We start from the raw sequence: 15,751 nt of genomic DNA, 5'->3' as shown, positions 1-15,751 counted from the left end.
AACCCACAGGAAAAACATAAATAATGAACTATTAATTACAACAAAAACAGCTTCAGCTGGGAAGACTCCAAGATGAAGAAAACTATGTACCTTTGCTCTAGGCTGGGATGTTTTCTCAGTTGTATGCTCTTGGATGCTGGACCTTATTTTGACCTAGTAATACCACTCCTATGTTCTCATGGTTCTTCAAAACAAACAAACAAAAAACCAAAAAAACTCCCTCCTGTAACAGCAAAAAAGCCTGAATTTGTACTGTGAATCACAAATGCTTGCTCAAAAAGGTAACGTTAATATGTAGCTGCACACGGGACATTTTAATAGTGGCTTTAAGAACATCAGATTCCTCCTGAATCTGATTACTGCATACAAGAAAGAAGTTGATCTCTCTCTGACATAACTGTAAAAGCCAAATTCAATAGTTCCTCAATGTATTGTCAGGACTGATAACGGACTCTGAACACATTTTCCTAAATGGGGAAGATCAGTCTGCAGAGGCATTCAGGTGGCTTTTCTATTTCAACCAAATGACTGCCTAGCTGTTTTCTCAGGAGTTAGATGCAATTACAATATTACTGTTGACAGACTATAACTTTAACATCAAGAGGAAATGGCAATTCATTCAAATAAAAAATACGATACTGATGTTCATTCACAAGTAATATTTTTAAAAGTATTTGTGGAAAGAGAACATTTCAATTTTCCATTCAAAACTAATTTTTACCTTTAAAGATTTTCTGACACTCAGAAAAGATGACCTAATTTTATTTTTCTTTTTTTTCCTCTCACTCCTTTTTTTTCTTTAAACTTTTCCTTATATATTTGGTGCATGGTAGTTTCAATTTTTGGTTTTCTTACTGTTTTGGAATAGGAATGATCTCAACTCCCAGAATCTCCACAAAACACAGATCTACATATTTTACTCTTTAAAACTCAAGAACATTCCGTACTTGATTACTTTTTATCTTAAAGAATACATCAATGAAAACCAAGAAGGCATTTGCAAACTATTGCATCTCTCTCTCTCTCTTCAACTTTTTTTTTTTTAATATATTGCTCATGAATATATGGACCAGGCTTCTTTACTTGTGCTAACTCTCAAATCACGATCACTTCCATTGCTTGAATGATATATTTTTTCTAATATCCAAGGGAACAAGTAGAAAGGAAGCAAAATGTTAATAATTAAAAGTTAGATGTGGAAATCAAGAACTGTAATTCTACAAATGCCCACTCCAATGAACTAAAGCTCTGTCAGGCACAGTTCCTCATATCCTGAATGCCCAGAGTCTCTGAGGTGGTCAGAAAGATCAATTTTCCATTTTGCAGAAACCTGGAAGCCACTATTACAAAAGGGTATCTGTGGAACAACGCTGCTCTTTTAAATGAGGAGTTGTCAGGACGACATGATCTGACTGCAAGTATCTTGCAATGAACAAAAGAGCAACCTCCAGGGAATGTCGCCAGTCAGCAGTAAAGGGAATTAATGGCTAGAAGCAACACACAGCGTCAGTTTCATTGCAATATCCATCCTGTATCTAGCAGCCTTGGAGCTTTAAACTGCTGAAGGGCTTGCCAATCTTACTAGAAGCATATGGCTGAGAGGAATCATAGAATAGTTTGGGTTGGAAGGGACCTTTAAAGGTCACCTCGTCCAACCCCCCTGCAATGAGCAGGGACATCTTCAACGAGATCAGGTTGCTCAGACCCCCGTCCAACCAGACCTGGAATGTTTCCAGGGATGGGACATCTACCACTTCTCTGGGCAACCTGTGCCAGTGTTTCATCACCCTCATTGTAAAAAATTTCTTCCTTATATCTAGTCAAAACCTACCCTCTTTTAGTTTAAAACCATTACCCCTTGTCCTGTCACAACAGGCCGTGCTAAAAAGTTTGTCCCCAGTTTTTTTATGAGCCCCCTTTAGGTATTGAAAGGCTGCACTAAGGTCTCCCTGGAGCCTTCTCTTCTCCAGGCTGAATAGCCGTAACTCTCTTAGGCTTTCTTCATAGGAGAGGTGTTCCACCCCCTGACCGTTTTTGTGGCCCTCCTCTGGAGCCGCTCCAACAGGTCCACGTCTTTCCTGTACCGAGGGCTCCAGAGCTGGATTCAGTACTCCAGGTGGAGTCTCACCAGAGTGGAGTAGAGGGGCAGAATTGCCTCCCTCGACTTGCAGGCCTCGCTTCTTTTGATGCGGCCCAGAATATGAATGGTCTTCCAGGCTGCGAGCGCACATTGTCGGCTCACATCCAGCTTTTCACCCACCAGTACCCCCAAGCCCTTCTCGGCAGGGCTGCTCTCAATCCCTTCATCCCCCGAGCCTGTATTGATACCGGGGGTTGCCCCGACCCAGAGGCAGGACCCTGCACTTGGCCTTGTTGAACCTCATGAGGTTCACATGGGCCCACTTCTCGAGCTTGTCCAGGTCCCTCTGGATGGCATCCCAACACTCAGGCGCGTCAACTGCAGCACACAGCTTGGTGTCATCTGCAGACTTGCTGAGGGTGCGCTTGATCCCGCTGTCCATGTCATTGATGAAGATATTGAACAGTACTGGTCCCAATACAGACCTCTGAGGGACACCACTTGTCTCCGATCTCCATCTGGACATTGGGCTGTTGACCACTACCCTCTGGATGCGACCATCCAACTAATTTCTCTTCCACCAAACAGTCCACCCATCAAATCCATATCTCTCCAATTTAGAGAGAAGAATGTTGTGGGGGACTGTGTCAAAAGCCTTACAGAAGCCCAGATAGACTACATCTGCAGCTCTTCCCTTGTCCACTGATGTAGTCACTTCATCATCAAAGCCCACTAGGGTGGTCAGGCAAGACTTGCCCTTGATGAAGCCATGCTGGCTGTCTTGAATAACCTCCCTTTTTCAGTAAATATCTTTCAAAAAACTTATTTTCAAGTCTCTACCTCCACTCTTTTTTACAAAAGAAGTTTTACCAAAACTTACCTCTGGGTACTTCAGTTTTAAAGTTTTATGCATTTCTCGAAAACGACTGTACCGCCTGAATACTGTCCATGTCTCATCCAGGACTGTTATCTATATCGGACAAAATAAAAAGAAGAAACGGAAGTAAAACCATATGACACGCAACACTAAAAACCATGAATTATACAAGGCTATCAGATTAAAATGGGCAATTCTTAGTTCTCTTAACACCATTAACTTTTATAGGTTTATTTAATTTTTCTTTCATTACAGTGACAGAACTGTATTTAATAAGGAGCACTGATTGCAAAGCAAAAAAACCTGAACGCATTTATTCCTTATTCTGGAGTGGTTTGACAAGGCTGTAAACACATTAAAATATCCCCAATCCCCAATCATTTTTTGGTGCAGCTATGCAGCTCTCAGCATTACAGTCAGCGGGTGTTCCATTAATGAATGGGTATCATCCAGCACAAGTGTAGTATAGCTTCTCTATACATTCATAGAAATGTATATTCTCATACACACACACATGTACATAGATATACACAATTAATAAATACGCATTTTTCAGACACAGAGAGTTCGTTACCACAGAATGGGATTCCAATTTGTAGGGTAAAAAATTACACATGCCAGCTTACAGTAGAATATATTCCTTTAAAACACTCTTGGTATGTGTCATCAATATGTTGATGAACATCCCATTTATACAGGAAGTTTCATTAAAATCAACAGAATTACTCCTGTGAATAAAGCACACAGCAACAGGAGCGAAGGGTGAGGGCAAGCCAACCTTACCATCAGTTATTCACACAACCCTCACTGGAACTGAGAAACCAACAAGAATTCCAGGTAAGGAAAATTTTTCCACTGTCTAAAATCAGATGAAATTAAAGACATTTGTAACTGGGTCATAAAAGTGCTGTGACTGGAGCCTATGAAGTCTTTCTGTAGCTCTGGTGATCCAAGGCTACCAAGAAGCAGTGCTGTGGGGAGAGGTGGGCATTGTTCTACAGCCACTACTAGAGCCAGAGAAAGCCAAGTGGCATTGCTTAAACCTGAAAAGACCATTGCTTTTTTTAATCTAACAGGCCTAATATGTGATATTACCTCCATCTAGCTATGATTTTATGCACAAAGATCAACAATAATCATTTTCACAAGACACATTTCACAAAGACACAGGCTTTTTAGTCTTAAAGTGACTCCTAAAATTAACAAGTTAGTTCCCTCACTACTGAACGCATCCAAAAGTTACAGAGGTGAAGAAAGTTGCAATGGAGCAGGAGAAAAACAAACCAGAGCAACAAAGCCAGAGGAAACCAGCATCCAAGCACTGTTGTTGACAACTGCTACCTCATGCTTGCAACAAACTCATCTCTGGTCCACCCTTCCCCATCCCAGCTGCCTTTGCTGCTGTATACAGAACAGGGAAACTGGGGGAAGTGTTTTGGAAACAAAAAAATTATTGTGTGTCTTATGACATCAGGAATCAGGTTTTGGGGTGGTCTTTTTCCTATTTTTACCTCTATTTTTAACTAAAAGATGTAAGTAAACGAAACTGGCCTTCTCAAAACTTTTCACAAACATTAAAACATAGGTTCTTCTAGCACATCTCCACAATGCAAATTGATTATTTCTAATAAAATTCATCTTTCATGTCACCAATAAGCTTGACTGCTACTAGGACGCCTGCATGATGGGCTATATTCCCTCAACATATTGTTAACAGTGTCTCAAACTTTATAAATCAGGTGAATGGATCTAACATGCATAGGCAGGTTTAACTAAAAAACCTATTCAGGAATATGCATGTTACACTGAACTTAATTAACCAATCAACTATTTTGTTATAGTTTGTATAATTTGTTATAATTTGAATAATTGCTTTAAAGGGCTTTGTAATTTCACAGTAAACATTAGAGTGCAGTGGATAATCATAAAATAAAGATGTTACTCATTCTTGCTTTCTTTCTGCTTTAACTCTATACTTTAGTATTTCTGAGTCATGAAATTTTGCTGTGATAATTTCTTTGTACATGATCTTTATTCAAAAGTGGCCTCTTTTTTTCCCCTATGGTTTTCACAGAAGCATGCCTTTAGGGGAACAACCTAGCACAAAACATCCAGGACTCTTCCAGCTGCACAGCCTGGGGAAGAGCATGTATGTCAGCTTGCCAATGATGTTGCTGGCTGTGCATCAAATTGCCTGCAGCCAATTATTTATCAGCTTTCTTCTACAAAGTTTAATAAACAACTTGTTAGAGACAGACAGGACAGAAAACACCAAAGCCATATATCTGTGCTGCCTAAGAACTGCAGGATTTTCTCTAGAGCTTTCTCTGGTGGCTTGGCTTGATGTGACTCAGTCCCCATCATCCTCTTTGTTTACCTTCCTAATTCTTGTAATGACACTAGCAGGTAATGCATTAGAAAATGTTATTGTTCTTACTGCTGATATTATTGGAAAATGAATTTCAAAGCTAAACAAAATCTTAACTGGTCCCCAAAGCTTGGCAATAATGTTATTAGGACAGAAAGGATCAAACTCTGCTTACATAAAGAGGAGAATTACAGCACACCTGGCATAGCAATAGCATTTCTAGAACAGAGCCTTTTATTCCTATAGCTGATGCAACCAGTTTGGGCTGAGATTCTTTTCCCCTATTTAAAAAAGCTGTATGACGGACCATATACTCTGTAAGTATGGGACAGGGACATATGCAGATCTTTTGAACAATAACAAGTAAAGTAAATTTGAAAAGCCCTTTACTTTTTACTTGCAATTTGCTGATATAGTAGTTAAAAATATTTTCTTAATAACAACAAAAAAAAAATACGGTTGAGTAAATCTGTAAAACAGATTTTCAAAATATTCTTATCTGGGCACTTACATGATCTTTGACTTGCCTCAGAATTGTGGGTTGGTTTGTTTTGGGAGGTTTGGGGGGGGGGTTGTTGTTTTGGTGGGTTTTTTTTCATTCAAGTGCACCATTTCCCACGTAAAACTTATAAATTTGAATGGAGATACTACAGTCCTGTCTCCTTATCTTTTCTTCTCACGGTGACTGACAGAAAATAACCTAACAGACATTTCCAATTGATTCCACTGTAAAGCACATCACAGAACTTACTCCCCTTCTGCCCCATACAAATAGAAATAAAACCATAGGGGAGAGAAAAAAAAAATATTCCACCTCATTCTGAAGCTATTAGAAAGAACAAAAAATGCCCACCTTACTTATCTTGGCTGGTTAAACTGTCCACACTCATTATGAAAATTCATATTCCTACCAATGGACCTTGTTGAAACTGTTCCTCATGCTGTCTATGAATATAGCATCTGAAAAGCTAAAAGTTGCCTAAAAATTGCTTGTAACCTTTTTTAATTTATTATTGAGGGTATTAATCTGATAGAGTTGAGGGAAGATTGGGCTTTTTCTTTTTTCTAATTTAGATAGATATGGGGCATGCATCATTTTCTTTAAGAACTACGTATCAATGAGCACTGCTTCTGCTTTACTCCAATTCTGCAATAGTTCACTGAGCTCAGAAAGAAACTTGGACATTCTGAGCAGACCCACCAGAGCATTTGCCTGAACAGAACTGCGGCTGGACCTGGAGAAAAGCACTGCATTGGGGTGCACCTGCCTGGATCTCTCTCCTATAGAGAACTCGTCAGGGATGACTGAAAGGCTTTGAAACACAAGAAAAAGCCAGTTCTGAAAGAATATCAAACAGGATAAATAAGAGAACTCAGAACAACGAGGGAAAGCTGAATAAAAATGAGAAGGCATATCTACACCTTTCCCTTTGTCAGAGGATCCCCTGGATGGCTGTGCTTGATTCCAGGCTTTGCTTCCATCACCAGCTCTCAGGAGACGCTGCATGCCTTTACGTGAGCTGGAGTTCCCCCTTCCCTGCTGCCTCACTGCTCCTGCTGCTGTCCATATGTACTGCCTGCAACTGCCAGCACTGTCTGTAACAGACACCAACAGTCTTATGGATGCAAAAGCTCTTCCCACACGCTGTTTCTAGCACAGCCCTGTCTGAATATTCCGCATATCACGACAACATGAAAGGAAAAGGAGAATACAAGAATAGTTTTCTGGTACTATAATTCAGCTGTAACATAAATATGTTTAGACCTGATTAAGTTACTACTGTTTCATCATGTCTTTAAAGACAACATAAAAAACTGTCACTCAAATGGAAGTTTTTCTGTAAATGTATCTATTCATACTGAATACTTAATGGCAGACCAGCACAAACAGCTCCGTGACATCTCTTTCTGCAAAAGGAGAAGGTGCTATCTTAACTCTAATGAAGTATGGGTTTGTTCCTATTTTTGAACTCTCTCCAGTAGGTTCTCATGGGAGTCACTCAACACCTTAAAGTAGGATCTGTATCCAGTGGAAGAACCTGAGTGGACAGACCATCTTGGACAAGATGCTGAACCTGCACTAAAATAAAAGATTTTAGGATGGTATGTTATGGTTGAAAGACTTATGAACTAACTGTGATGCTGCCAAGAAAAGTGGAACTCACTCTCTCTCTTTTGGCATATAAAGGAAATAATCTTTACTATTGTATGTCACAAAAAGAAATTTATATATTTGTTATATAGAGAAATTTGTTATATTGGTTCTTCTATACAGCAATATGCCAGAATTTAACTACAAATACAATGACTAGAAACATCTGCTGAAGAAAATACTTCTGAGATACCTAGGATTCAAAGGTTCACATTTCAACTCAATCATCCCTTGTCCCTTTGTCAGATTTCAAAGTCCTGTTACATGCAAATAGGTCAGCTACCCATTTTCCCAAGAATAAGAGGAACCTTGGTGAAGAAAGCTTATTTGGGAGCTGGCAAAGGAAATGAGATTAACAATGCCCCAGCCCTTCCAAGACTGACACATATTCTGGTATGAGATTACCTGAACATAAACTTGAACAAATTAAAGTAAGGCTGAAATAAGGAATTATTTCAACAACTGACATTGTATCCTGACCCATCAAGAAGGGATGAAATAAACAGGTACACGTTCTCTCCTCCCTGCCCTGTCTTCCTACTTTCCCGATTTTTAAGGCAAAAAAAAAATCACTATACCATGTATTCTGATTTCCTATAGAATAAAAGTAACAGCAGCTGAAGATTAATACAGATCAAATTAGAGCTGGGAGCTCTGCAGGGGAAAGGTTTAAAATAGAAAAGTTTGTGGAATGTCTGTGGATTGTAGCATGGAGCCAAATCCTGACCACAGCAAAAGCAGCCCACTGTGACATACAGAGACCTGGAGGCAAAGGAAAAAGCATAAACAGTAGATCGATTTGTGTAAGGGAATGACTGTAAGGAACACCCCAAAGACAGCCGAACTAAGGACCATAGGAGCTTCAATAAAAGTGCTCTAAGGAAGTTGACAGCAATGGAATACAATTATTAAAGTGATAGCCCCTTCCCTACCCCATATGTCATCCATTTCATTGCTCTGAACTTCATCAAAGCAGCTATTTAAGCAGCAGTATCTTTTAGAGGCAGCCTAGAAATGGCACAGGAGAGAGAGAAAAGACGGTACTGGCAAGCATGACAGAAGAGAATAGCCATTCCATATACACCACTCTTAGCCAGAGCATCTGCTCATTCCATGCCATTGCTGAGGTTAGGTTGCAAGCCTTGCTTCTCATAGAAACAAAATACAAGCAACAGAACTGCTGGAGCCTAGTTTCATATGCATTTTTATCTCTCCTCTATATATCCTCCTGTTCTTTCCTGTTTACGAATCCACCCCTTTCCAACATTTTTTCTTCTATCACAGTTCCTTCCAGGTAAGTCCAAGTCTTCCTGCACATACTCTTTAACTGTTCCTTCATCCTAAGGTCTTGCAGCTGCTTACATGGGTTCTAGGGATGAAGGGAGAATACTTGGAAAAGAAATCTACCAACTTACTAGAAAGAGAAAATACCTTTTTACTGTATTTACCTTCACTAACCATTACCCAGTTTAGTAAATCCCGTGTGCTGAAAATAGTTGGTGGCTAGAACAGTCCTTGGGGAAGTTTTGTATGCACTTACTATTCTCTCACCAGCTCTATGGCTCTGGGCTTTTGCTGGCCCCAGGAAATTCAAAGTTCAAAAGGTAAAAGGAATTATTCCACCCACAAATTGTGCAATATGTTTCGAGATGAAAATTTAATTAGCTCAGAGCTAAGATTACCCATCTTAATAAAAGGCTTTCTAAAAGAGAATGTGAGCATAGTTCAAAAATGGTCCTGCACACTGTGAGGGTAGGTCACTCCTCCAACTTAACACCAGCTAGCAAAGCATCTGGCAGTACATTCAGTGAAGAAGGCTGCCAATTCTGTCTCTGATGCCATGTACATCAGTTATGCTACATGTCCACATGCACTCAGAGCACATTTCCAATTAGACTTCACATCTTGCTTTGAAAAAACACTGGCTTAGTACCAGAGGAAACATAATGAATATGCATTTTTTTCCAGCATTTCTACACAGAAGATCAACTGAAGGGAGAGGAAGCAGATAACACTTTGGAGAAGCGAGACCTTGGAAAAGCAGGGTGGGAAGAATCCAAACAACAAAGAGAACCCAAAAACAATCAAGCCTTTATCGTGGATATGTGCAAAATACTTTAATTATGCTTTCATTACTACAAGTAAATATTGCAAGTCTAATCGTTTTCTATACCTGACACTTGCATCTAAATAATGGGCTTTCCTATAACCAATATGCATTTAATCCTCATCTCAGCAACACTTTCAACTGAATTATTTGATACTGGATCTGGAACTGCTTACCCAAGTGTTTGACTACCGACCTCCTGTGTACAACAGATCTACTTGGAAAACACCTGTCTTTGTAGTGTCCTGTACTGTGCATGCCTTCTCACAGCCTCTCTTTTTTAGCAGTATTGAGGCCACTTAGACAACAGAAAGAGACAGAACCAAAAATTGCACTTAGTGGAACAAAAACTACATTTCATTGGGGTTAGTAAGGTGATTTCTGGAATCTACAGATTCTCAGATGCATTTCCAGCTGCTGTTTCCATCTTTGCTAACTGTGATGCTGTCACAGTGAACACCAACAGCTGGACAGAGCAAACTAGAACTATTTGGTTTTAAACAAAAGGCATTTTTCTATTATTATTGCTACTATGATGCTATTGTTGTACAAATGCAAGCAACATATGTACAGAGACCCCAAACATTAAGGAGAAGCAACTGAAAAGCACTTACCTTTATTTCAAACTCGTAGTGTTCATCCTTTCCCTGCCCACACAGGACATAGCGTGGAATACTAATTTTAATTGGGTCCTTCAGGTCATCTGGATTTGCTCCCAGTGAACGACAGACCATCCGCTTTCATGTGCATACCAAATAGGGAGAACAAAGGAAAACCAAAATCACTACATAAGGAAAAAAAGAAAATAACTTCACTAAAAATGAGAAAGTGTTCTTGACCAGAAGAGCAGGGAAAGAGAGCATGGAGGAGGCAGAAATTATTTCTAAAATGAAGGAATTCTTTGAAAACAAAGTGGATCTTGTTTTATAAGCAAACCCTAGCATTTTGTTAATGCATGAAAAAAATTAAGGTGAAGTGTCTGCAAAAATACCGCTTTTTCTTTGAAATGGCATTTTCAGCTTAGATATCAAAACCAAGGGAAAGCAGAAGACTTTCTATTAACCCTCCCTGAAAAAAAAAAAAAAAAGAATCAAGCCTTAACAGTCAGCCATATTTTTTTTAATGTCTTTATATAACAAACCTGTTTATAGTATCATGCAAAGCTGCAAGGGATCTAGGTAGTTCAGAAAGCTCTTAGACTTTAAAAATCCAAACTTATTTTATAATTAAATAACGTATAGATAACATAGCAATCCACTGTCAGAACAGTTTCCTACTGTTTTCTTTAAATCATATCTAATTAACAGAAAACTCAACTATGATGAATTTGCATGGTCTGGACAAGAAGATCTAAAAAGGTATTTGTAATGAGGGCACATTCCTCTGACTAACAGCCAGATGGAATCTGTAACTCTGAAGTTATAACAAAAATAAAATACTTTTGCAGCTGAAAACATTAATGCTTTGCAGTGACTGTGTCCAAAAGTTGCATATGCATTACAGTGAATAAGTACAGAAACTGCCTTTTAGGAAATCCTCCACTTTCTCAGTTGAACGTATTTGGTCTGAAAACCTTAATGAACTTGTACTTAAAAAAATAATAGCACCATGACAAATATAAGTTAATGATAGCAAAAAAGATTGAAAACCTATCACTTTAAAGTTATGACCATGTTATTTATTTGTATTTAGTGATGCTATCCATCGCTTATATAGAAACTGTATGCTCAGCATTCATTTTCAATCCCTTAGCAACTACCAGAAGACATGTTGCTTGGTCAAAATTCTTCAGTCTTGACCAACACTACCCCCACACGTGAATGTGGCTCGTGCTTCTGCTCATTGACACTTGGTCTCTCTGTAGCAACTCCTTGGTGACTCCTAGTACACATGATACTGTGTAGGAGCTGGAGGAAAGTTTGAAACTCATTCATAAATGCCTCTCTGAATGCTGTTTGCTACAGACAGCTTTCTGGCATCCTCAGCTGGCTATTGATAAGGGGAGGCTGTTATTTCATTACTAGTCAATTTTAAATGCCAATGTCATTTCCCTTAATGTTAACATTAAAAGTTGTGAAAAAGAAAATACAAAGAAAGTGAATTTTAGTTCCAGTTAAATGACTTTATCTAGGTGTTTTCCATAAACTTCTTTTTTAGTGAAAATACAAAAAAAGATTGCATTGGAATAGAAAAAAATACTTTTAGTGACTTCTGTTCACACATTTTCTCCACTCCATTTTGTCCTTCTTTCACTTCTCCCCAAGTTACTGGCTTTTCAACTAGAACTCATTTCTGGACCATAGAAATGTAAGCAATTCTTTCCTTGGGGGAAAGAGGAGTTCATTGCCTTGACAACAATATCATCTGTTTCAAAACAACAATAAAACCATAAAGTCACTCTTAAAGCCACCTCTGTCAACACGTAATTTATTGGCAGTCATTTTCAGAGAACTATTACAAACAGCTAATAGTCAGAGAGGAAAATAATCTCAAACACAAAGTACTGGGAAAAACACACCCTAACACATTAAATAATGCTTCAACAGTCATAAACATGGATCATTATGTTTCATTTACAGTAGAATAAAAGATATTGCTGTGAAGTCATTTCTTCATAAAAGTGCAGAATATTCATCAAGTTAGATTTCAAAACAAACACAAAAGAGGACAACCATGTTATCTGGAACACAACATGCACAAACATTTAACTTTGGGGTATAATCTGAAAAGGAATTATTTGCAGAAATTGCTGTCATTTAACAGCCGTGATTAAGGCAGTCCTTCCAGATAGTGTCATTCAATGTTAACTTTCATCAAGACTCAGAAGAAATGCCTTGGTGATGCCAATGAGGGAGCCAGTCTTGAACGGGACTGACACAAGGTTATGCTCCAACTCATAACTACTCTGTCTACCCCATGTTCTGCGAGATATTCCTGTATACCTTTTCTGTTAAAAACAAAAACCATACCTCAAAATAACATGACACATTTTGCTCATCTTTGGACTTCCTTAAGGCAGTAGAAAGTTTCGTTATGATAAAAACCCCTGTAATTCTCTATCCAAACCAGCATTCATCCTTCCAGACACAACTTCCCATCCAATACAAGTTATTTCTTTTTAAATCCCACGTGAATTACAGTATCCTGTCTTAACATATGGTAAGAACAAATGGGAAATGTTCTTAGACTAGTAGAGAGACTGAAGTCTAACTCTGTCTAGTAGAAGATTTGCACCTCTACTGGCAATATGCTTACAGAATTTAGAATTTCAGATTAGATACCACTGTTTTTTCTGCCAAGGACCATCTTCCTCAAACAAGGCAGATGGCACATTCAAGCAACAGGATTCAAAAGGTATCCAGCTCCCCTTACAAGGGAAGAAACAAAAGATAGGAGACAACAGCTTATTTATTATTTGAACATCTGACAGGGGTAACAGGTAAAGAATAACCTTGTACTAAGCTAAAGGCAAGCCTCAACTAATGGAAATCTTTTACTAATGTTCAATAGTTCCATTATTTTTTGGACTGTAATATTAAAGAGACTGTAAGAGATGTTATCTCACAGCATCACCAACTCCATTAGGAAGCGAGCAGGAAAAAGGGGCACATTACATGCAGATAACTCTAGGGATAAATTTACTCCATCCATCAGGCAATATCCCCAGTTGCCAACCATCCATTTAACAGCATGAGGAACATGTAGACAGATGATAAACCCCAAGACATTTGCCTTACCACAGGTATAGTAGCATGCCCAAAGGTCGAAATGCTATTTTAAAGCACAACCGATGTCTGTTTACACCCTTTAAGCAGATTCATTTTCACATCTTCCTTAAACGCTCACATCAAGGGAATATAGAGACTTGTTCTATTGTGGGGAAGTACAAGCTAACTATTCAGACAAAATAAACAGGAATGACTTAACAAAGCCATGCATGGCTTCCCTGCAAGAAAAGGAGGGCAGGGGAAAAATCTAAAAAGAATATTGGATGTTCTCTGCATTTTTCTTGTTCTGTTTCACTACTTCCACATAGCCTAACCTCTCTTGGCTCTAGGCAAAGGGGGCAAATGCAGGGGAAAAGATATGGCAAAGCCATCAATTCCTGGTAACTCAGCCAACACACACTTAGAATAAGCCAAACACAACTCCTTTTGCACTTGTGGCAAACTTTAATGCAAGAGTGCAATAATCCTTCATGCAAAACTCTGAAGCAGAAGAGAATTGTAAATGCTATTCTTCCTAAAATTGTAAGTATAAAAGCTATAAACATCCTTAGCATTAAGAGCATACAGTGAATGTACCATAGGAACCTAAACACACCTTACAGGTCAGACAAAAAAGATACTGCAGATGTTTTGGAATACTGACATCAAGGGCATGAAACAGATGAGAAGCATGAAGAACAAAGATACTCAGAGAGATTTAGGAAAAGGCAATCCAGAAGGAATGGAGAAGACACTAATGAAGACAGACAGGAGATGGAGGGAGCCAGAAACAACAGCCAAAATGGAAATCAGAAGACACAGTTGTAATTATAGTTTTGATCCACCTACTACATAAAATAGAAACATTTAATTTCCTCACTTTCCCAAGGAAATTTATGTACAGCATATTAGAGACCCACAAAAAGGAAGCACTCAAGTAATAATGATTTTTGTTAAGATGTGTGCACATACTCTACGGTATTCCTTACAGGCTTAAAGGACTCTTTTGCCTATTGATTAAAAAAAAAAAAAAAAAAAAGGATTTTATCAATATTCATTACCCTCTTATTTTGAATGTATCTAAACGTATTTGGATTTCAACACCTAGTCAGATGCATAATTAGCCAAATGGCTTCTTCACTTGAGCTGAATGTTAATTTCCAGATTTCTGAAGGGATATGCAAACTGCTTTGAAGAACTGATGGGATGACTGTCAGTTGAGTATTTACTTCTTTTTCACAGTATTTAGAAAAACCAATTCCTGAATCAGATCCAACCTTGCTCCTTCTAGAAAACACAAGCAAAATTTTTGTGAAATTCTCTTTGTCTGGCAAAACTACACATCGGATATCATTCAAACTGTACAACTGAAGGATGTCAAATTGTGATCGCTGGCATGAAGCATCCAAAGAGTTAGGTGCAGGATAAAAGACATTATTTTCCCTTAAGAGACCTATATGAGTATTTGTAAGAACTAGAGATCTATACACAGCCTGCTTAGCACAGTCCATTTTCACTGTGGTATACAGCACTACATGAATGTCACCTAACAAAGGTTTAATACTTCCCATATTTTCATGGAGTAAGTAAACTAGATCAGCTAATACAGTTCTGAATTTACAGGACAATTGTACTCCATTTGAAAGAACTAAGTCATTTACTTCTGATGTCCAGTCAACTGAAATCTGCATCAGATCATCTTTCAAGAGCTGGTGATTTAAATAAACAGCATCATCTATTGTAGAAATCAAAATGCTCATTATGTCATGGCAAATTCTTTGAGTGAAGTGTTTGTTATAGGTAAATATTGTGAGTAAACCATCTTCAGCAGAACACAGAAGACTAATACTCTGTCCAGCAAAGCCAACTTGAATCTCCTTTATCGTGATGATGGGAACCTCATGAAACATTGCCAAGGAACTCTGGCAGCTGTCTTGTTCGACTGAAGAAACAACAACATACAGAACGGAGCTGAACAAAAGCAAGCAAGCAGGTTCTGGATCAGTTTTTTTGCAATTGCCAACAGCAAGCCAATATATACCTTTCAACTCCTCCATTCTAATACAAATTTGAGGCAAGGCACAACTCAAGAATTCCAGCACTTTTTCCAGAGAACAGATCTGAAGCTTCAAAAAAACATCAGGAAAATGCACAAATTTCTGTCTTAACACAAGACTGTTTTCTAGCTCTTCATTTTCACAACAGCATGCAAATCCTTCAGAGGGCTTTCTCACACAGGCATCGGAGATTTCTGTGCTTATACACGTCGTGATAGTCTCTTGCACAGGGGATTCAGGCTGAATGACAATTTCAGTATGAGCTTTGGAATCATCAGTAGAGTGGGATATGTCTTGATTCATATCTGACCTGAAGAATACATTTACTTGCAAGTTTCTTATAAATGGCAGATTTTTTATTAATGATACCGCTTGTGCACGTATCTTGCTTCTGTCACACAAA

The 15,751-nt window shown here is 38.5% G+C and overlaps 1 protein-coding gene across 13 annotated transcripts in view; it reads right to left on the bottom strand.

Moving 5' to 3' along the window:
* Window positions 1-15,751, bottom strand: part of KIF16B (kinesin family member 16B) — a 153,131-nt gene that overhangs the window by 42,986 nt on the left and 94,394 nt on the right. For 10 of the 13 annotated variants that reach the window (XR_011325467.1, XR_011325466.1, XR_011325465.1 and 7 more), the window contains 2 exons: window positions 10,199-10,321; window positions 2,961-3,050 (listed from right to left, as the gene is read on the bottom strand). Coding sequence is in view for 9 of the 13 variants with exons in the window: in XM_069787530.1 (XP_069643631.1) it covers window positions 2,961-3,050; window positions 10,199-10,321 (213 nt within the window). In the remaining 4 variants the exon portion in view is untranslated. Of the gene's footprint in view, window positions 1-2,960; window positions 3,051-10,198; window positions 10,369-15,751 lie in introns of those variants that run through there. The other 3 variants (XM_069787537.1, XM_069787538.1, XR_011325468.1) reach the window with 2 other exon arrangements.

This window comes from Haliaeetus albicilla, chromosome 7, assembly GCF_947461875.1.
Source record: "Haliaeetus albicilla chromosome 7, bHalAlb1.1, whole genome shotgun sequence".
Classification (NCBI taxonomy): Eukaryota; Metazoa; Chordata; class Aves; order Accipitriformes; family Accipitridae; genus Haliaeetus; species Haliaeetus albicilla.
This window is presented reverse-complemented; position numbering and strand designations above follow the sequence as displayed.